Here is a 21,611-nt window from a genome sequence, read left to right on the forward strand (position 1 = left end):
GATGGTGGTGATGGTGATGATGTGGTGGTGATGGTGGTGGTGATGCTTGTAACGAGTGGTGATGGTATTGGTGATGGTGGTGGTGATGCTTGTAACGAGTGGTGATGGTGTTTTTGTTGGCGATGGTGGTGGTGGTGATGGTGATGATGAGGGGGTAGTGATGGTGGTGGTGATGCTTGTAACGAGTGGTGATGGTGGTGGTGATGGGGGGGTAGTGATGGTGGTGGTGGTGCTCGTAACGAGTGGTGATGGTGATGATGGGGGGGTGGTGATGGTGATGGTGATGCTTGTAACGAGTGGTGATGGTGGTGTTGTTGGTGATGGTGGTGTTGGTGATGATGTGGTGGTGATGGTGATGGTGGTGATGGTGATGGTGGTGATGGTGGTGGTGATGCTTGTAATGAGTGGTGATGGTGTTGGTGATGGTGGTGGTGGTGATGGTGGTGGTGATGCTTGTAATGAGTGGTGATGGTGTTGGTGATGGTGGTGGTGGTGATGGTGGTGGTGATGCTTGTAACGAGTGGTGATGGTGGTGTTGTTGGTGATGGTGGTGTTGGTGATGATGTGGTGGTGATGGTGGTGGTGGTGATGGTGGTGGTGATGCTTGTAACGAGTGGTGATGGTGTTGGTGATGGTGGTGGTGGTGATGGTGGTGGTGATGCTTGTAACGAGTGGTGATGGTGGTGTTGTTGGCGATGGTGGTGGTGGTGATGGTGAAGATGGGGGTGGTGGTGATGGTGGTGGTGATGCTTGTAACGAGTGGTGATGGTGATGGTGTTGGCGATGGTGGTGTTGGTGATGATGTGGGGTGGTGATGGGGGTGGTGGTGCTAGTAATGATGATGGTGGTGATGGTGATAGTGGTGACATTGGTGATGGGGGTGATGGTGGTGGTGACACTTGCCAAGCTTTGCGGTATGCCAGGCACTGTTCTATAAACTCACCACTCAAAGATTAACTAATTTACCCTTGCAGTAATTCTGTGGAGTGGGTAGTTTTACTATCCCCAAATTCCAGTTGAGGAAACAGGTACAAGGGATTAACTTGTAAGTTAACTTGTAAAAGATATTGCTAACCACAGGGTTCAGACCCAGGTCTTAATGAAACTGCACTCTTGATGAAACTCTTCTCCTCTCTATCCTAAGCCCACTGCACACCCTCCTCAGTAACCTCTGAGGTTCCATTTTCTTGTGTCTAAAAAACAGTAATATCACTATCACCTAACAGTTTTAGGCTTAAATGAGGAAACACATGTACATTATTGACAGTGGCACCTGGCACTTAGTAAGTGCTCAGTAAACTCTAATTGGGAAAAAAAAGTCAGGCTCCTTCCTAGAAGCAATTGGTTTTTTATTCATTATTATGAATTGCTCCAATATGTAATTACTTTCCTGTGTCCTGGGAAGAAACCGGAGAAAAGGATGGAGAAAGAGGAAGGGAGGCTGCTGACCTCTGTGCCTCTGTGCCCAGGAGAAACATGCAGCCAAGGTTTTGGGAACAAGGTTTTCCATCTCTTCTGTATGGAGGGGGCCACAAAGCACAGGCTCTTTAATCCTGTCTTTCTTCTGCTTTTCTATTCTTTCTTGTACTTTACAAGCTAAACTAGAAAACTTAGTGAGGCAGATTATAGAGTTGAGTGATCCCTCTGTGGATTAAATCTGTGCATCCCTAATGCCTTCATCCTTTCCATTTGGGGACAAGATGGTAACCTGTCTCCTGAGAGAGTGGTCCCGACGGTGAGGAATCATTGTCTGAGCTCTTCTATCTTCCTCTCCTAGCACCTCACACCATGTCTGACACACAGTAGGTTTTCAGGAAATGCTTGTGACTTGGTGGAATTAACTCCTGGGGTCCTGATGTCAGTCCCCTGTTCCTGTTTTGGTGGAGAAGGTACTGCCAAGTTCCCCTTGATATGACGCCTCAAGGCCGAGAGGCAGAAAATCCCTTTCTCTCACTTCAGCTAAGGCCAGGGTAGAGTTTTTCAGAAGTGCACTTTCCTTGTAAACCAAGTGCAAGCAGAGCAAACACAGAGTATACAAATCAACGGCAGATCCCACACTGACTCGGCGGCTGACTGCTCTCAGCTTGGCCAGCGAGCTCTGACCTCACCTTACCCCATGCTGTCTGTGTTAAGATCTCGAGTTACCCGCCCTGGGGTGGGTTTGCACTGGCAGAGTCTCAGGCCTTGTGGGATTCTGTTCCCCGAGGTCAGTCTGCTTCCTGATACTGTACCCTTGATGTGGGAACACATTCCCACAATTCCTTCTCGGCCTCGAGCCATCCGCTGGTAACCTTGGTGGTGGTTATCGTTAATTAGAAACCATCGTTTTTAGGGGTTTTGAGTAGGACATGTTCACCATGTACTCCCAGATTTTAAATATCTAAGGAATCTCCCTTCCCTGTACTCCAGAAACCCAGTTCCTACTCCCCTGCCAAAGATCACTTTTATTATAGTCGTTTATTGGCTATTCTTCCAGAGTTCCTTTATACATACAGAAGGAATACTTACAGAAAAGCAGCTGGGGATACTTACTTGACACTTTATATGAGGCCCACAAACTGGGGTCTGATGAGGTGATTTGGTGTCTATAGCACTGCATTTCCCAACTTCAAGGAATAAAGTTTGCTAAAGTGCTTTGTTGCCCGACTTAATTTCTAGTAACAGCTTCAACCTTTTTTTTTAAATTAATATATTTATTTTAATTGGAGGCTAATTACTTTACAATACTGTGGTGGTTTTTGCCATACATAGACATGAATCAGCCATGGGTATACATATGTCCTGAACCCCACCCCACCCCCACCTCCCTCCCCTTCAACCTTCTGTAGCCTCCTGTGTCCATGGGGATTCTCCAGGCAAGAATACTGGAGTGGGTTGCCATGCCCACCTCCAGGGGATCTTCTCAACCCAGGGATTGAACCTGTGTCTCCTGTGACTCCTGCACTGCAGGCAGATTATTTACCACTGAGCCACCTGGGAAGCCCCAGCAAAGTGTTTTGTAGCCCGACTTAATTTCCAGTAACAGCTTCAACCTTCTGTAGCCTTCTTTTTGGGGAGATAGAGGGGAGAAGACATTTATAGTGCATTTACAGGTAATTTTGAAAATGCATGTTTGTTTTGCCTGTTTAAAAATTAAGGTACTGTGTGTGTGTGTGCGTGCGCTAAGTTGCTTCATTCATGTCTGGCTGTGTGACCCCATGGGCTGTAACCTGCCAGGCTCCTCTGTTCATGGGATTCTCCAGGCAAGAATTCTGGAGTGGGTTACTGTCCCCTCCTCCAGGGGATCTTTCCAACTCAGTGATCAAACCCGTGTCTCTTATGTCTCCTGCACTGGCAGGCAGGCTCTTTTACCACTAGTGCCACCTAGGAAGCCCCAAGGTACCGTGTATTTCAGTTCAAAGGGCCACTTGGACACCAAATCGTGTAGTTATGACAGAACAGCAAGTTAGAGCAGATTTGACATGAGTTTGTTGATACTGTGTACATAAAATCCATATATATATTTGTTTCCTCTTCCCATATTATACACACTGTTCTGCAACTTACTTAAAAAAAAAATGTCATGTAGACATCTTCATATCATTACTAAGAGCGCTTCTTTATTTCCTCTTTTTTTTTTTATGGTTACTTAGAACTTCACTGTATGAGTGAACCAAATTTTTATGAGCACTTTATTGGTGCAATTTATGTTAATCCCTATATTTCATTGCAGCAAAAACCTTGTACATATATGCATTGACCTTGTCTAACCAGTAATGTGTGCAGACAGAAATAAGACAGGATTTTGTCAGGGACAGATAGCTTGCTGATTTACCCACCCAGGCCAGTAGAATGTTGATTTAAGTGATCAGGTAAGGTCCATTCTGTTCTGGTAACTCTAATAAAAATACCTGGTGGAGAGGGTTTTGAACTTGGGGTTTGATACAAGGACAATCGCACAGTTCTCTTACAAGATCTGGTTACAGTCATTACATTTAATGTATGTAAAGCAGACTTCCACATCTGTGTCTGGTCACGCTTCAGTAAAGAACTGAGGACCACCCTTATCAGTGTGGTGGGAGCACCTGTGTATATTCTGCTTCTTTATTCATATCCATCAGCATCTTGCTGCCCTGGGATGGCTGCTGCTAGCTCCTGAGTCCTTTTTGCTATGCCTTTGTCTTGACAGTTGCAACAAGTTCACTCTTTAGTCTGTGCGCCTTTATGAGCTGGTTTCGATCTCGAGCTTTGTCTTCTTGTAATGCTCTGCAGAACTCTGACGTTGGCCATGGCTTGATGGAGCCCTGGCTGAAACCTTAGGGTGCTGTACCGTTCCTGTCACTGGCAGGGGAGGAGACCCCTTGAAGTCCTCAGTTGGGTAGCATCACGATGCCCCCAGGGTGCCACTGTGAAAATCCCTGGGCAATAACCACCTGCTTAATCACATCCAATCCCAGTCAATAGTGATTACTCCCCTGCCATGCTCCAGGAGGTTTCCCTAGCTCTTGACTTTGAAGGCCTACTCTTACCGCTGAAGCCTCTTTTTCGATTTTACCTGAAGCATCTTCATGAGCACAGTGTTCTCCCAGTGTGGCTTCCTCGGGACACCAATTCCATAGCATGCAGTTTAGTCTCAGAACCGTGTTGACCCCTCCACACTGTGGGCCCCGAAGATACACTTGAGCAGCTCTGTTAGTAGTAACTGACTGTGTTGACTTGTTTCCCCCACTTTTTGATGAAGCTTGGCTCCTTCACCTGTGGTTTTGAGACTTCCCGGTGGCCGTGAAGACCTTGTTGGGAGCCAGCAGCCAGGAGCAGCTTCCCTGCCTCTTCCTGTCCCAGGGCCTCCCCCTGGGACTGCCCACTTGATTTCTGTGTCTGGTCTGAGAGATGCCTCTAGCCTCGAAGTCCAGCCGGGACCCACCTGCTCTTGGCCTGGTAACCAAGGAAGACTTCCCTGGCTTGGTCAAATCTCCACACATGTCGGTGAACCTTAGGTTCTCTGGGTGGGGTGGCCTTCTGATCTCTTGGATCAGAAAATGCAGTTCTCTTGGATCTCAGAATGCAGTGTCCACCACAGACATATCTTCGGTCCTAGGAAAAAGAAGGTATTTTCCTTGCTCAGTGTGGGTTTTCAGCATTCGGGAGTTCTTCCTGGGACAAAAGTTTAGGTCATGGATGTTTCTTCCTCTTGTGACCCAGTCTTGTTGTGTCTGTCTTCTGCGCCTTGTGACATCTTGCTGTAACAACTTCCTGTTTATCCGACACGTGGGAACGCATTGTTTTGAGGAGTTAAAACCCAGTCGGTGTGGTCAGAAGTTTGAATGTTTGCTCCTTAGTAACCGTGGCTGATGGGATGCGTAAATAAAGTCAGTGGATGTTCTGAAGGCTTTCTTCTCTAGGGAACTCACTGGATTCTTGGCTTCAGCTTCCTCACCTTGTTTGGGTTAAATTAAAGAAAGACCAGTAGCAATGGTCGCATGATTTGTCACGGGGAGAAGGAGGTCTGGTGCCAATACCCCCATTTTTCATTTTCTTTTTTTTTGTGTGTGTAGCTCTTAAGGCTCTTTGAACTTATCTTGGGAGTGTATTGATTAACCCGCTGGCTCTTCATAACCCTCCCTGCAAAGATGTAAGCTCCTTGAGAACAGAAACCTCGCCTGTTCTTGTTCTCTTCTGTACGCCTGGTGCTAGAACAATGTCTGGCACATAAAGGGCAGCTGAATGAATGTTGGTGCTGGATAAATAAAATAGACCCGTTCTCCCCTGAAGGACTTTTCAGCTGCTCGGGGATGGGCAATGAGACCACCGAAACCATGGTACCTGAATATATTCTTCCATGAATTTTCGAGGCAAGACAGGGTAGAGTTATGCAAAAATGCTGAATTTGCAGAAGTTTGAATGTTAACTATGCCACTGACTTATTTGGGAGACCTCTCTGTGCCTCAATTTCTTTATCTATACATGAGGGATAATAATTGCTCCCCCCACACACATACTTTCTAATACTTGGATGAAGAATGTATGCAAAATGCATTTTAAACCAGGAAGTCTGCAAAGATGGGGGAATTAATTACACAGTTGTGGTATTCCTCTTCCTTATCTTTTGCTGCATGTGAAGCAAGGTGCCCCGGCCTGCCTCCACCTCTATTAGAAATAGGATCCCCTGTGGCTGCCCTCTGGAAATGCTTTACCCATAGAGTGAATGAAGGAGCAGAAGTCCCTCTAGGATTCCCATCCCCCCCTCCCCAATTCTCTACTAACCTTGGTGGGGGTAGGGCATTCCTAGGGCCTAGGAAAGCACACCCCCTTCCCAGGCCTGGTCTCAGCGCCTGTGTCGCTGGCAAGCATGCCAATTCATTGTGCATCTGTGAACTAGACTCCAGGAGCTGTGGCATCAAGGACTGCTTGACGGTGTTTCTCTCTCTCCAGGCGGCTGCTGAAGAGTGAACTTGGATCATTCATTACAGACTATTTCCAGGTAAGTTCTGTGCATCTGAGCATGGGTTGTATTTTGCACGTGGATACATGGACCCTAAGGGATGACTGATAACGGTTCACAGGACATGCCTTCAACATCCAAAATTATGTATCCCGAGTTCCTCCTATGTGCTGGGCACTGCAGTGCAGCGGCTGTGGCGGCATACAGGACAAGTGTCCTTGCTCTTTTGGAGATTACAGTCTCAGGTAGCAGTTCTCAGGCTTTTTGGTCTCAGGAACCCCTTGATGTTCTTAAAAACAATCATTTATTTGGGTTAACTGTATCTTCACCATGATAGAAATTAGACATGAGAAACTTTACTGTATGCCTTAATTCATTCAAATAATAAACCTCCTGCATGTTAGCATTAATGACCTGTTTATGAACAATAACTTTTTCAAACTAAATGTAGAAGTGTGGCATTGTGTTATATGCCTGCAAATTTGCCTGCAGACTGGATGCTCGAATCGGCTTCATCATCAGTCTATTGTGATAATGCACATCTGGAAAATATTGCACATAGTCTCCGGAAAATTCCACAGTACACTCATGGAGGATGCAAGGCAAATAACAGCTTAGTGTTGTTAAGAAAATCGTTTTGACCATGTGGAAGAGGTCTGGGTGATCCCCCAGGGGACCCTGAACCACACTTGGAGAACTGCTTCTCTACTGCCATTCCCTCCCACCCAGTGGATGGTACCTAATTGAGTGTAATGAAATGTCCCTTTAGTCAAGTTCTTTCTTGTCATTAAGCCTCTCAGTCTGTTCTGTTAAAGGTAGAATTGAATCAGACAAGCTAACATCCCTCCTGCCTAGACACTGTTGTCATGCAGCTAGTCAACTCAAGACTCCAAGTTCAGTCACAGGTGGTTTCTAACCCACTGGCACGAGCTGGCTTCCTGACTCCAGCCAAAGGCACGTGGTGGGAGGGCGTGGGGAGGTGTCATGTAGCTGAGTGGGTGACTTCCACGAAGTCAGAGCTGAGTGTCTGGGGCAAGCTGCTTCACCTCTCTATGCCTCAGTTTCCCCATCTGTAAAATTGAATTAAAAAAAAATGATCTACCTTATAGGTCGCTGCTCTGTCCACATGAAATAATTCATGAAAAGCACGCAGCACATACTGTGAAGGGGCCAGGGCGGGGGGAAGCAGAGCAGAACGCTTAGAGCCAGACTGCCTGGGTTCAGCGCCCAGCACAGCCACTTTCTAGCTGTGTGACCTTGGGAAGTCACTTTACCTCTCTTATTTTAGTATCTTGTTCTATAAAAACAGGGGTCATAGAATGTAACCTTACAGGGCTGTTGTGAGGACTAAGGTAATTATTATTTGTTAAGTGTTCGAACAGTGATTAGTACAGAGTAAAACAGAATAATGTGTTCATTAAATATCTATATACTGTTGACCCTTGAACAACATGGGTTTGAATCACAAAGGTCCACTTGCACACAGGTTTGGTTTATTTTTTAATAGTAAATACTACTGTATTTACTGTAGGATCCATGGTTGGTTGAATCTGTGAATATCAAAGATCCTGTGAAGCAGAAGACTGACTACAAATTATATGCAGATTTTCAAGTACGTGGAGGGTTGGCCCCCAAAGCCCCCCATGTTGTTCAAGGATCAGCTGTATACATATTCTTTATTCTAAAGTGTAACCCGCCCATTTTAATGGGGAAGTGACATAAAACCCGTAACAAATTGGTTTCAGGTTGGTGATGTTATTCTGTGCCCCAGGTGAGCATACTTTTAAGACAGTATAAAGAGTTTGTAGGTTTTAAAAACAACACAAGCATCCTTTCATTTTCTTTGCATAGATCAGGAAGCTTAAACTTTTATGTGCACTTTGAAAGAATGACAAATGTCAGTTGTTACACACACCCACACCCACACACACACCCACACCCACACCCACACCCACCCACACACACACACACACACACCAGAAAATGGCCACTTGGCCATTCTAAATCTGGAGAAAGCAAGACCCAACAGAAGCCCGAAATTCAGTCAGGTCAAAAGTCTCAGCAGCTTGAAAGACCACCCCTGTCCAGGGAGAGAGACAAACAAAGATTAAAGAAGAGATAATTAGTCACAAATGTGAATCATTTCAGTTGCCCTTGACTCAGAGGTCAGTCTTGTCCACACTGTCTTCTCTCGCTGTCTCTAGTGACTGAGTTTTAAATCCCACTACAGAAGTGGTTTTTCATCCCCTCCTGGAGAAACCTGCTGGCCCAGCTGCCTTCCTCATTGACATTTAAAATAGACAAGGTTCCCTGTGTGGTTTCAACCAGGTTTGACGTGTCAGTCATTGCTTGGCTTTGGGGGCTCCCCCTCGGATGGGTTGGGGAGGGCTTTTGGGTGGGGATTTGTTTAACTGGGAAGCCCTGAGGTTTCGAGGGCAGTTAGTACTGCTTACAAAGTGTGTCAGACACTTAACAGCTGGTAACCACATGTCATGTTTTATCTAGAGCTTAATCAGAGAGACTGCTTGGTGACTATTGAGTCTCCTTCTGGGAGTTTTTCATGATTTCAAATCTGGGTTTTTCCTTAGTTCAAGGTGCTAGATTGGAACAAAGGCTATCCTAGATACTGTTTGTTTGTTAAAATGTAGGTTTTAGGTCTCATGCGAGCTCAGAGCCATTTTTTAAAATGCGTTTGATTCTGTAGTCCCTAGAAATTACCCAGCACATAGTAGATGCCCAGTAAACTTTCTTGGGCTAGAGGAGGGGGTTGTCCACCGTGGATACATGAGAGATTTGAGGAGGTGTATGCCGTGGTATTGAGCAACCTTTGTCTTCATGGTGTTTCCTTATTTTCCTTTGGCACTTCTGATCCTGCCAGGGAAAGTCTTGTTTGCGCCCTTGTGTCTGTTACACTTCTGCAAGACTTGATGATCTATGCTGTTTAATGAAGAGACAGCAGGTTTCAGACTTAGTGTCTTCAGCCAGAAGCCCTTAATTAGAGTTATGTAACATCGTTTAGTTTGCATTGAGTAGATCCTTGAGTTACATTCTGTTTATGGTAAATGGGGTTACTATGGTTTCTTTTTTAAACATATTTATATTTTGAAAAAGTGGATTGAGGGGAACTTCCCTCAGTTCCCTGGTGGTCCAGGGGTTAAGACCTCGCTTTCTAATGCAGGGGGTGTGGGCTCCTGATCAGGGAGCTAAGATCTGACATGCCTTGGGGCCAAAAAACCAAAGCATAAAACAGAAGCAATATTGTAACAAATTCAATAAAGACTTTTAAAGTGGCCCACATTAAAAAAAATCTTTAAAAATAAAGAATGAAAAAAATGGATAGATTGAAGAAAAATAGTATACAGGAATAACTGTAAGCGGCCCTGGTTGTGGCCAAGTGGTGACGGTGGTTCAAGAGAGACTCAGGTTTGGAAAGTCATTTGCCAGGCACCCTTAGTAATGGTCTGGTTTCAAAGCCACACCGAGAATAGTTCTTCAGATGAAGAGGGAAATCCAGGAGGGAAGGCGGATAGAGGCAACCTCAGCCTTCACACTCAGTTATCAGCCATAGTTTTAAGAGGGACAGTCAGGATGGGCTCCAGGAAGAGCGTTCCTCCAGAAAGAAGGAAGGGGCAAGGTCTGGGGACAAGTGAGGAATGAAATCTTGGGGTGGACTGTTGCAACCCACATGCCATGGACATGGCTGTTGGGTAAGGTGACGAGTGGGCTCCTCTGTGTGGAGGATCAGATGACCACCCTCCCAGACATCTGTACTCAGCAGTGAGATCTGCTTCCTGGTACCCAGAACCCCCAACCCAGAGATTACTGTTTGTAAAATCTATCACTGGGGCTCCGCTTTTGAAAGTGAACATTCTCATTTTGCAGCTTAAAAAAAAGATGGTCTTCAGGGAAGTATAATGAAAATGACCCGAGGTGAGGGAAGGAGGAAAGCAGGTGGGAAAATGGTGCTTATCTTATGCCTGCACACAGAGAAGACAGCCCATTTGACTGGCAAAAGCACAGATAGATTTCTAGAAGACACCGGCCAGAAAAAATCTTTGACATTTGCAGTATTGATTTTCTTTATCCTTTGGTCTGTTTTGAATTGCACCCAGAAGGAAAATTGGGGTTTCCGACAGGAACTCTATCCTAGAGACAGCCCTGGGGGGGTAATTGGTTTCTTTTAACTCTGGAAATGGATGATAGGAAATGCTCTGCATTTTTCTCTTAACTGATTAGGTACCTTAGTGGTTCGGGATGTGGGGATGGGAAGAGTGCAGATAGCATTCTGTGTTTCTGCATCTGCTGGCTGTGTTGTGTCTGTTGGAAGCTGTTCCTCAAGCCCAGAAAGTTAAATTACTTTTGGTGCAACCAGAGTTTTGCTTGATACAGAAACTCAGGGTGTAGTCAGTGACTTTCAACAAGATTTGTTCTTTTTGTTTAGTCACTCAGTCGTGTCTGACTCTTTTGTGACCCTAGGATTGTAGCCCACCAGGCTCCTCTGTCCATGGGATTTTTCCCAGCAAGAATAATGGAGTGGGTTGCCATTTCCATCTCCAGGGGATCTTCCCAACCCAGGGACTGAACCCACGTCTCTTGCATCTTCTGCATTGGCAGGCAGATTCTCTTCCACTGAGCTACCTGGGAAGCCCTTGAACAAGACACTACCTAGCAAAAGGGGAAATCTGGCAACCACACTTGTCAGTAGGTCACAGATGGCCTAGTAGTGTGTGATAGAATGTTTCCATCTTCTCATATCTGTGAGTCCCAGGAGGCCAGTTTCCCATTAATGCACCATTATCAGAGAGGATTCATCAAGGGCATGTGGCACGTGGCAGGAAGCTGAAGGAGAGACCCATAGAAGCGTCCTGGTCACCATGGAGTATGAAATTGAAGTGCAGAGCTGTAGATACATCCATACAAGTAATACAGAACATTATGTTAACTGAAGCACTGAGTGGAAGGTAAAGGCTTAAAAACAGGCCCAGAATAAATACATTGTTTAGGTACAAAGATAGGGCTTGTAAGAATCCAGAAAAATTAAGGTGGAGAAGCAATAAAGAGTGGGGGAAATAATTTTTGCAATTTTCAAACCCAAATGGAATAGGGTACAAAAGTTTAAACTCTTCTTTAATCCACTTGGGAAGGCTAGAGTGATTCCTGAAATGGGAAAAAGGATAAATTAGGAGGGCTTCTCAGGTGGCGCTAGTGGTAAACAACTAGCCTGCCACTGCCGGAGACATAAGCGACTTGGGTTCGATCCTTGGGTCGGGAAGATCCCCTGGAGGAAGAAATGACTACCAACTCTAGTATTTTTGCCTGGAGAATCCATGGACAGAGAAGTCTGGTGGACTACAGTCCATAGGGTCACAAAAAAGTGGATATGACTGAAGCAACTTAGCATACAAGCACGCAGGTAGTGAGGGATAGTTCCCATATACTGCTTTGAAGGTGAAACTGGAGCCAGGATCCAGAGGGGCTTTAAACAAGAGGAGCTGAACTCCAGGATGAAGATGGGAGAGATGGGGAGAGGATGATGTCTTTCGGTGAGAAGGTCATTAGAGGTTGCATTTTGAATTTGGCCAGCTCTTGGAAGAGAGGCCTTAACTTACGTACAGAGTCTATGAACACTGGGGTGGCCTAACGCTTCCCTTGGCTGCTGAGAAGGGAGAGAAAAAGTTGGCATAGTCTGGGGGCTTCCAGGATGACCCCTGGCTCTTTCAGGCTGCCTTCTGTGGGGTTGCCCACCAGCCAGCCGCTTTGCTGTACTTAATTTCCTCGGCAATTACTTGAATTTTGTGCAATTATTTGAATATTTTTACTGGGCTTTCCTCCTATTTCATGGAGATAAATGGAAAAATGAGTCTTGAAATGGATAACCATAAATCTTAATATAAGTGAGAGAAAGATGGAAATCTGTGGACATGCTGAAACAGCAACTCTGTAGCTTCATCGGACGAGATTATTACACGTTCAACTGTTAAAGAAGGAACATGTACATACCAAATGCTGCAAATATAGCACCTGAAGATGAGCACCAAAAATGAGGTGTAATTAGGGATTTTATCATCTAATGCTCTATAGAAACAGAACTCCCCCTTATAACACATCAGTGTCTTGTTCCACATGCGTATGTGTTTTTGGAAACCCATTATGGATGAAATTGGGTGACTAGGCTGGGAATGGCAGGAGACGGGTTTAGGGAACCAGTGTGAGAAGGGATGGAAGACATGCTGGACACATGAAAACATCTAGCACTTCAGTGGCCTGAGAAGTAAAGACTGAGGCTAAAGAGTATTGTTAGACTTGGAAAGCAGCAGGGGGCCTTTCTCGGAGGCTGTTCTACAACTTAAGGAAGACAAAAATAACCATCATAGTAACAAAAGCCAATATTTTCCAAAATTTATGTGTCAGGCATTGTTCTAATCTGTTGGTTCTCAAAGTGTGGTCCTCAGACCTGTGTTTTCAGCATCACCTGAGAAAGTGTCAGATAAACAAATCCTCCGGCCCCTCCTCAGACGAACTGAATCAGAAACTGTGGGGTCTGGCCCAGCAGTCTGTGTTTTAGCAAGTCCTCGGTGATTCTCATGTGCGCTCAAGTCTTGAGACCTGATCTGAGAACCATTCCTGCACTAAGTCACGTGGTCCTCCTGACAGAGGATGAGAACATTTTCATTGTTATTGTTTAGCACGTATTGCAGCTGAACTTGGGGAAAGAGAGGTTATTTACTATCATTCGACTTGTAAAAGACAGCGTGCATGCTAAGCCGCTTCAGTCGTGTCTGACTTTTTGTGACCCTATGGACTGTAGCCCGCCAGGCTCCTCTGTCCATGAAATTTTCCAGCAAGAATACTGGAGTGGGTTGCCATGCCCTCCTCCAGGGGATCTTTCCGACTCAGGGATCATACCCTGTGTCAATTATATCTCTTGCATTGGCTGGCTGGTTCTCTACCACTAATGCCTCCTGGGAAGCCCAGTAAAAGGTAGAGCATAGATCAAACCCAGGCCATCTGGCCATGGGAAAAAATCTTTTGGATTATATAATTTAAGTGTTAAAAATGCCCTGGAGACATCCCCTGAAAAACCCCGGAGAAGAAAAATTTCAATGCTTTTAAACTTTATATTTTTCAGTATCTAGCAAAACAGACATGGGACTGTTTTCCTGCTTCCTCATAAAATAACTTGAAAAAAGCCCTAATTCACCCTTTCAGTGAATTTTACCAGCAAAATGATGCTAAATGAAGAATTAGCATTTGTACCAAGTTTTAAATTGTCTTCAGTCTCCCATCTGGGGCTTTCTCTCTGGTCTCATCACTCCTACACATTAGTTTATTAAGAACTCTTTGGGCCTGGGGGTGAGTTTTGTTTATAAGACTTTTTATTGCTTATCTAGGAAGACATCCAGGTTCACAGGAAATGTAGACATCCTTAGAGATGATGGCTGTACTTTCAAAGTCACAAAAGGGGAAAAAAATGGAGGTGACCCATGAATCCATCATCGGCTTGATGCCAACGACAACAACCTCTGTAGACATTGCTGTCCCTGAAAACAAATGCGTGAACTAGAATTATTGGTTAATACAAGTTCTTGGTGGGCAGAGTGACATCCTGCCAAATCCTTCTGGGGTAGGAAAGAATGTCTTATCTGGCAATAGAATCCATCTGGGAGCCAGATGTGTGCCTTGCTGGATATAAAATGTGGTTGGGAAGATCCCCTGGAGGAGGGCATGGCAACCCACTCTAGTATTCTTGCTTGGAGAATCCCATGGACAGAGGAACCTGGCTATAGTCCATGGGGTCTCAGAGTTGGACACGACTGAAGAGACTTAGCACAGCGGAGAGGGAAGCCCCAGGAAAGCCCTTTTGGAGAGGCAGAAGTTGAGAAGCTGTAGCAGGATTGGGCAGCAGCAATGACCCAGACGAATGAAAGTTTTGGTGGAACCTGGTTACATAGCCTGAAATTGCCAAGCCAACCTCCCCACCATATCTGAACCAGATGGATCTCATCTATTTTCCTTTGTGGGCAAGGGCATTAAAAATCTCTCCAACTGACTGGGCAGAAGAGTGTGATGCCTAAAACCACCAGCCTTTCTGCTGGGAAGGTATGAATCCCAGTCCTTGCCAGAACACTTTCTGGCTATGTGACTGTAGGCATGTTACCTAGCCTCTCTGAAACTCAGTTTTCTCAGTGATAATCTAGCTGTAATCACGAAGGCAATGGCACCCCACTCCGGTATTCTTACCTGGAAAATCCCATGGACGGAGGAGCCTGGTGGGCTGCAGTCCATGGGGTCACTAAGAGTTGGACACGACTGAGCGACTTCACTTTCGCTTTTCACTTTCATGCATTGGAGAAGGAAATGGCAACCCACTGAAGTGTTCTTGCCTGGAGAATCCCAGGGAGGGGGAGCCTGGTGGGCTGCCATCTATGGGGTCTCACAGAGTCGGACACGACTGAAGCAACTTAGCAGCAGCTGTAATCACAGTACCTACTTCCAAAGATTGTTGCCAGTTACTAGAGGAGATGACATATATTAAGTGCTTTGTATAATACAAACTGAGCCATCAAGGAATGATAGCTGTTCACCTTAGTATTTTTTTTTTTTTTTATCATCATTGCTGAAGTAAAACAGAGTCATATGCTGGGGGAAAGATTTGGGCTTTGGATTCCAACCAACCTGAATGCCAGTTCTGGTCTCACATTTGCTAGTTGCTTCTCTGAACCTTAGGGCTTCCCTGATAGCTCAGTTGGTAAAGAATCTGCCTGCAATTCAGGAGACCGTATTTTGATTCCAGGGTCGGAAAGATCTGCTGGAGAAGGGATAGGCTATTCACCCCAGTATTCTTGGGCTTCTCTTGTGGCTTAGCTGGTAAAGAATCCGCTTGTAGTGCGGGAGATCTGGGTTCAATCCCTGGGTTGGGAAGATCCCCTGGAGAACAGAAAGGCTACCCACTCCAATATTCTGGCCTGGAGAATGCCATGGACTGTTTAGTCCATGGGGTCGCAAAGAGTTAGACACGACAGAGTGACTTTCACTTTCACTTCTCTGATCCTCAGTTTCTTCTTCTGTATAAAGGGCCTCAGTTTGTGGCAACGGTAAAGTGAGATCACGCATTCTAAGGGTACAAAACAGTGCCTGACAAAGAGTAAAAACCAGTGTTATCCCTCCTGTCATCCTTTCTGTTCTTACTGTCATCATCACTGCTAAAGCACCAGAAGCAATGGATGGTTAGCAGCCTTAAGCATTTACAGAGCTCCTACCCTGTGTGGGAGTAGCATCATTCACCCCAACTCCTAGCTTGTTGGTTCTTCATTTTCCGGAGCCCTTCTGGCCGGGTCAGGGAGTAGCCCTGCAGTTGTCACAGGCCCACTCTCTCCTCTGTCCTCCCCAGCTCCTTCTGCCCACTCTCCAGGATTACCCAGGATGAGCTGAAGACTGCATAGTTTTGATACTTTTCCACAGACACCCTTGTGTTTTGTTTTGTTGCGTTTTTTTTCCCAACATCTTCATAAACACAGGTCAGCTGTTTTTTTTTTTTTTCCCTTCTGGATCCTCTGCCACTTCATTAGAGGGCTATGTATTCCCCGTCCAAGTTCATTTATGGGGGCTGCATTAAGTAACAACTGGCCCATTTCCTAGGCGGCTGCTATTGAATATAACTGGTTCTTTGGCTCAAAGCCTTTGGGTTGGGAGGTGATGGGGTTGGTGCCACTGGGCAGGGAGTGGGACAAGAGGAAAGTTGGGATCCTCTCCAGCTCTGTTCCCGTACATTTTCTCAGCACTTTCTTTCTAGAGTCAGGTGTTTATCTGGGGCTTCAAATACTGGCAGGTGAGGCCAGGGGGAACAGATGCTTAGAAAGACAGGATAGCTCTCTGAATCCAGGCTGTTTTTCTCTTCTTTTTTCTTTAAGTCTCAGCCGTTTTAAGCTGCACAGATGTCCAGTTGGTGTGTCCTTGGGTGCAGTGATCAGCAGACAGGGTGGGCTTCATCATTTGCAGATGCAGAATGTAAATGTGGTTGCTACCGGGGCGTGGAAGGCACTTCCCTTCGCATGGACCTGCAGCTGCCACCCACCATGGACAGGGGACCCCCAAGAGTTATAACCTTCACGGTCTCGGTACATAGATCAGGGGTGGTCAAGAGGCCTCCACTGAGTCACCAGCACTCGAGCCAGAGCTTTGCCAGCCCAGGGCAGGGAGGTCTGCCGCCTGGCTTTCTGCAAGATGCTGTAAGGCACCAGGCCTGGGCCCCCACCGACGCGACCCTGTCATCGCCTTAGGAGTAGGATGACAGCAGTGGTGGGGCAGGGCAGAGGAGATTGGCAGGGCAAGGAACAGCAGGGGGTGGGGAGCAGGGACCTAAACCCCCCCTCCTGGGGTGGCTGTAGGAGACAAAACCACAAGTGAGCTGAAGTCAAGCCCCTGGGGTGAGCTCCATTGCCCCGTCAGCCTTCTCTCTTAAAAAACAGATTTAAAAAATAAAAAATATTACAAAGTGAGGAAGGCAACTGCAGAGCATAAGTCCTTTCAAAGCACTGGGACCTTAGGATTACAGAGCCCTTTGGATCAAAGGGGGCCTGGTTGATTACAGTTCCCAGGAGAGCAAGTGATTGGCTCAGTTTGAGACTTAGGTGGGTTGGAGGGTGGGCATCCAGCCAATCAGCATAGCCGGAGATGAAGGCTGGGTTCAAAGGGCTCAAGCATGCAAGAGGGGGCCGAGTGTCACTGAGTAGGTGGCGGGCGACTCTCCAGAGAGGTGGGGCTGAGGGCCAGGCTAGCCCAAAAGATCGAGTTCACTTAGCACGTGCCAAATAAAAGCTGGAGATTGTACTTCTAGTTGCAGTTTATTCAACTGTAAAATAAGAGCAAAATCTACAAAGCCTAGGAGTAAAAATGCTTTCTTTAAGATGCTTTTGAAAGGTGCTTTAGCTTTCTGGAAAATGAGTCCAACCTAAAAAATTACTGAAACTGTGTGTGGCCATTTGATTTGGACCACAGGGCTGGGGAGAGGTGAGAATGACTAGATGATTCTGAAGGCCCCTTTTCACCTCAGGTTTCTGTTACTCTTATTTTAATCTAAGCTACAGAATTTCTATGCTATGTATCATGAGAAATTTAACAAGAATGTTTTCTTTTCCATTTCTTCCATAATACACAAATGACTTCCTTAGTTTTAAAAAAAGTTTCCCCAAATGTCTCCTTGTAGGGGGAGGACCTGGAAAAGAGTAGGAAGGAGAGCCTATGCCATGTTTTAAAGTTTGTCTAGTAAGATGCAAAGTAGTTTTCATCAAAGGAATAAAATGCCATTTGTAAAATAAGAGCAAAATGTACAAATGCCTAAGGGTATTAGAATTTTGGCTTCCCAGATGTCTCAGTGGTAAAGAATCCACCTGCCAATGCAGGAGCCCAGGAGACTTGGGTTCAATCCCTAGGTTGGGAGGATTCCCTGGAGTTGGAAATGGCAACTCATTCCAGTATTTATGCTTGGAAAATTCTATGGCCAGAGAAGCCTGGTGGGCTACAGTCACAATGAGTAGGACACGACTGAGCACACAGCCTATTTCGTACTAGAATTTTAGGGACTTACGTCACTTTCTCTCTTAAAAACATTCTCTTACCTTGATTTCTTAAAAGCAAAAATGGTCTCTAACATCCAAACAGGCAATATGTACTCAGTGAATATTTATTAGCTTCTACCATGTTTTAAGCATTGTTCTCCAAGCCAGGTAACCTAAATTACATGGTCCTCACCCCTAAGAACCTAAAATCCTGACGCATGGGATATATTGACTATTACTGACTAATGATATAACCTGGATTAGGCTTTTATTTCTCTCGGTGCCTTGGACACCCCTCACCTTTAAAATGTAAATAATTACAGTGCAGGAACATAACGATGAAACCTGCATCACAGGGAGGAGTCTCTCGTACATTTGGAGGTAAATCTCAGAAACTTGAAATTAAGGAGGATTTGTGGCTATTTTGGAAGAAGGCTGGGGTACCCGTGTTGGCAATGGAGGCAGTGATGGAGAGCAAGGCATCAGGACTCCTCGCACAGAGCGCCTGGGGACCTCCTAAGACATCCTCTGGGCCAGTGAAAGGGACCAGGGCACAGACTTCAGGCCTGAATTGGGATTTTTGCTTAGAGCCATTTGCTGGGGGTTGGTTACATCTGGAAACACCTGTGCCATCCATTCCTGCCCAGCTAAGGTGGCACAAAGTCCTGATTGTGATCATCTCAGTGGTGCTGTGGTGTTTTTCTTGCTTCTGGGATTCGTGTGCTTGGTGGAAGGCAGAGGACACAGACTTTCACTGTCATTACTTGTCTGTTCCATCATTCCTAGGAAAGGAATTGATCTTTTTCCCTTTAACAGAGTTGGTGGACTCCCATAGGATGTCACTGTAACTTTGAGTTGGGACTCCATCTTAAAACTAAATGATGGCTAATTACTTTTCAAATTAGGTTATAGCCTGGAAATTTTAATTGGGTCTCTAAAATTCCATATATATGTATTAGTCACAGGAATGTGATAGTGCTTTTGATAAACTACTTTAATATGTTTGATGTGGATCCATTCATTATCGAATCTCTTTACCCACCTGTTCTTTCGTGAAGATAGTTGTGTTAAGAGAGCAACTATTGTCATCACTGCCCATTACCATTGATTACTGTGGGTGTGTGTGTGTGTGTGCGCGCGTGTGCGTGTGTGTGTGTGTATTTAATCTTTTGGCTGTGCCACACATCATGTGGAATCTTAGTTCCCCAACCAGGGATCGAACCCACGTCCACAGCATTGGCAGCTTGGAGTCTTAACCACTGGACCACCAGGGAAGTCCCTGTGTGTATATTTATAATATTATAAGAACTTTATGATATTGCTGGTGTGATGCTATTTTACAGATGAGGGGGCTCAGGACTCAGGAAAGGAAGCCCAAGATCACACAGCTAGAAAGTGGCTGAGCTGGACTTGAACACCTGTCTGATCTTTCCTCTCTGCCATGTACACGCTCACCATCATGGTAACAGGGTTTTAGGTTTTTCTAAAGGAGAACACTAAGAAATGCATAGGTTTTTGATAGGATATATACCACTGTGGATCCCCCACGCCATAAGCATAGGCCTTTGATTATCTAAAGATGTGAGGTAAGTGGTGAGGCATCTCTGAGATTCTGTGACCTTTGGAAAAGCTGCCTGCATTGTGTGGGACCAGCTGTAGCCTTTTGAGGGAAGAAGGGGATCTGGGTGGGAAGACCTACTGGAAGGTAGCAAGGCAGAGTAAAAAGAACATGGCTGGTGGAGCCAGGAAGATTGAGTCTGTCTCCTGTGGGCAAGTCTACCCTGACCATCAGTAAAGTCAGAAGGTAATAGCACCAACTTGATCGGATTATTGGGAGGGTCAGAATTAGATGAGACGAAGAATAAATAGCCTGTGATATCTGCAAAACAGTTGTTAGTTGCAATTGCAAAGGGACTTCTTCTTACTCTGTTTTCCCACAACTTTCTCATGCACTCACTCACTGAGGGACATATACTCACTGCTGCTTAAAATTTTGCAGGCCGTCTCTTTCATGCTAGCTTGAGAAACCGTCAGTTTTTATAAAAAGTCTATCGTTTCTGCATAATTTTCCATTGCCTCCACGCTCCACTTTCTGAGTTTATATGAAGGGCTCAAAGGACATTGGGTGTCCACCCTAGTCCTTCCAGACAGTCCAGCCAAGCTTGTGGTCACATCTTCCCTGGTTGGAGGGATGGGAATGCCGGTTGGGTTTGGCTTTCGTCTCCTTCGTGACGGACTGTCTCGCTGACTCCTCCCGAAGCCTCAGCCTTCCTAGAGGATCGAAGGCTTCTTCAGCCTGGAGGCATGACAGTGTCCAAGTGCCTAGAACTCCATGCCTTCACCCGCCTAGAGTGGACAAGGGTTAGTCACGCAGTGAAGTCTTGTGTCCTCTGTTCTCTTTTGGCAGAACCAGCTTCTAGCAAAAGGACTGCTGTTCGTGGAGGAGAAGATCAAGCTGTGTGAAGGCAAGTACAAGGCAGCCCCCATCTGGTGGGAACTCTGACTCAGCCTTTGATGCTTGGACAGATGAAATGAGTCTGTCCAAGAGAGGCAGGCTCCAAGCGCGTGAGTCACCCCAGCCGCCTCTTCTCCAGCTAGGCGGCAGCGTTTCAGTTTGAGTCACTCCTGGCAGTGCAAGTCAGACTGCTTGAGAAATGAGGGGGAATTAGGGTGGCCTCTTGGGAGGCCCCCATAAGGGCTGGTTTTCAAAAGATGTATGCCAGGAGTCTCCTTTGAAGGAATACATTATACTGTAGATCCTGTTCCCTCTGGTCTGATCCAGGCTATTTCCTATTGACCTTTGTACTGTTTCTTGGGGCTTCCCTGGTGGCTCAGATGGTAAAGAATCTGCCTGCAATGTGGGAGATCTGGGTTCGATCCCTGGGTTGGGAAGATCCCCTGGAGAAGGGAATGGCTACCCACTCCAGTATTCTGGCCTAGAGAATTCCATGGACAGAGGAGCCTGGCAGGCTACAGTCCATGGGGTCACAAAGAGTCAGACATGACTGAGCAGACTTTCACTGTTTCTTGAGGTCGTATCTGTCAGATGGTCCACTCATTTGAGGGAGACTTAGCAGGCACCCACTCAGTGGGGTAAGATTTAATAAGCAAAGAAAATTTCCCCAGCCTTAAAAGATTCTAGAGTCTAACTGATAGAAAGGCATTGGATGGAGCTGGGAGCTGGGATGAAGACAAGAGTTGGCCAATAGACCCCATGGCTCCACTGATGGCTACTGTCAGCTCCCATCAACGTGGATCCTGGTTGCAGCTTGCCACTACTTCTTGGATGACTTTTGGAAAGTTTCTCGTTGCTTTGAGTCTTGGTTTTTCAAATAATGTTTTAAATGATAAAATGGAGGTAGGGATTGTACGGGATATGGGAGTAGAACCAGCACAGTGCTGTCCCTGGCACATAGTAGGTATGCATACTGGTTCCTTCTTTTTTTTCTACTCCAGCCCAGAGACCTCTACTGTTGATCAAGTTTACTTCTAGATTCAGATGTATCAGGCAGTGGACCATCCCTTTTTCTCTTCCCCTTCTCTGGGAAAGACACTTGTGTCTGTGTCTCCTGGAAAGCCAAAGTAGGAAGAAAAATGAGAAACTGACCCTGGAAAGTCCCAGGGCCCAGCAC

The 21,611-nt window shown here is 45.8% G+C and overlaps 1 protein-coding gene across 11 annotated transcripts in view; it reads left to right on the plus strand.

Annotated features, from left to right (window-relative positions):
- The window catches only part of PRR5L (proline rich 5 like), a 157,716-nt gene that overhangs the window by 113,283 nt on the left and 22,822 nt on the right, over nt 1-21,611 (plus strand). For 10 of the 11 annotated variants that reach the window (XM_061381160.1, XM_061381154.1, XM_061381155.1 and 7 more), the window contains 2 exons: nt 6,412-6,460; nt 20,387-20,444. In XM_061381160.1, the coding sequence (XP_061237144.1) occupies nt 6,412-6,460; nt 20,387-20,444 (107 nt within the window). The remainder of the gene's footprint in view (nt 1-6,411; nt 6,461-20,386; nt 20,445-21,611) is intronic. The other variant, XM_061381153.1, reaches the window with a different exon arrangement.

This window comes from Bos javanicus, chromosome 15 (genome assembly GCF_032452875.1).
Source record: "Bos javanicus breed banteng chromosome 15, ARS-OSU_banteng_1.0, whole genome shotgun sequence".
NCBI classification, from domain to species: Eukaryota; Metazoa; Chordata; class Mammalia; order Artiodactyla; family Bovidae; genus Bos; species Bos javanicus.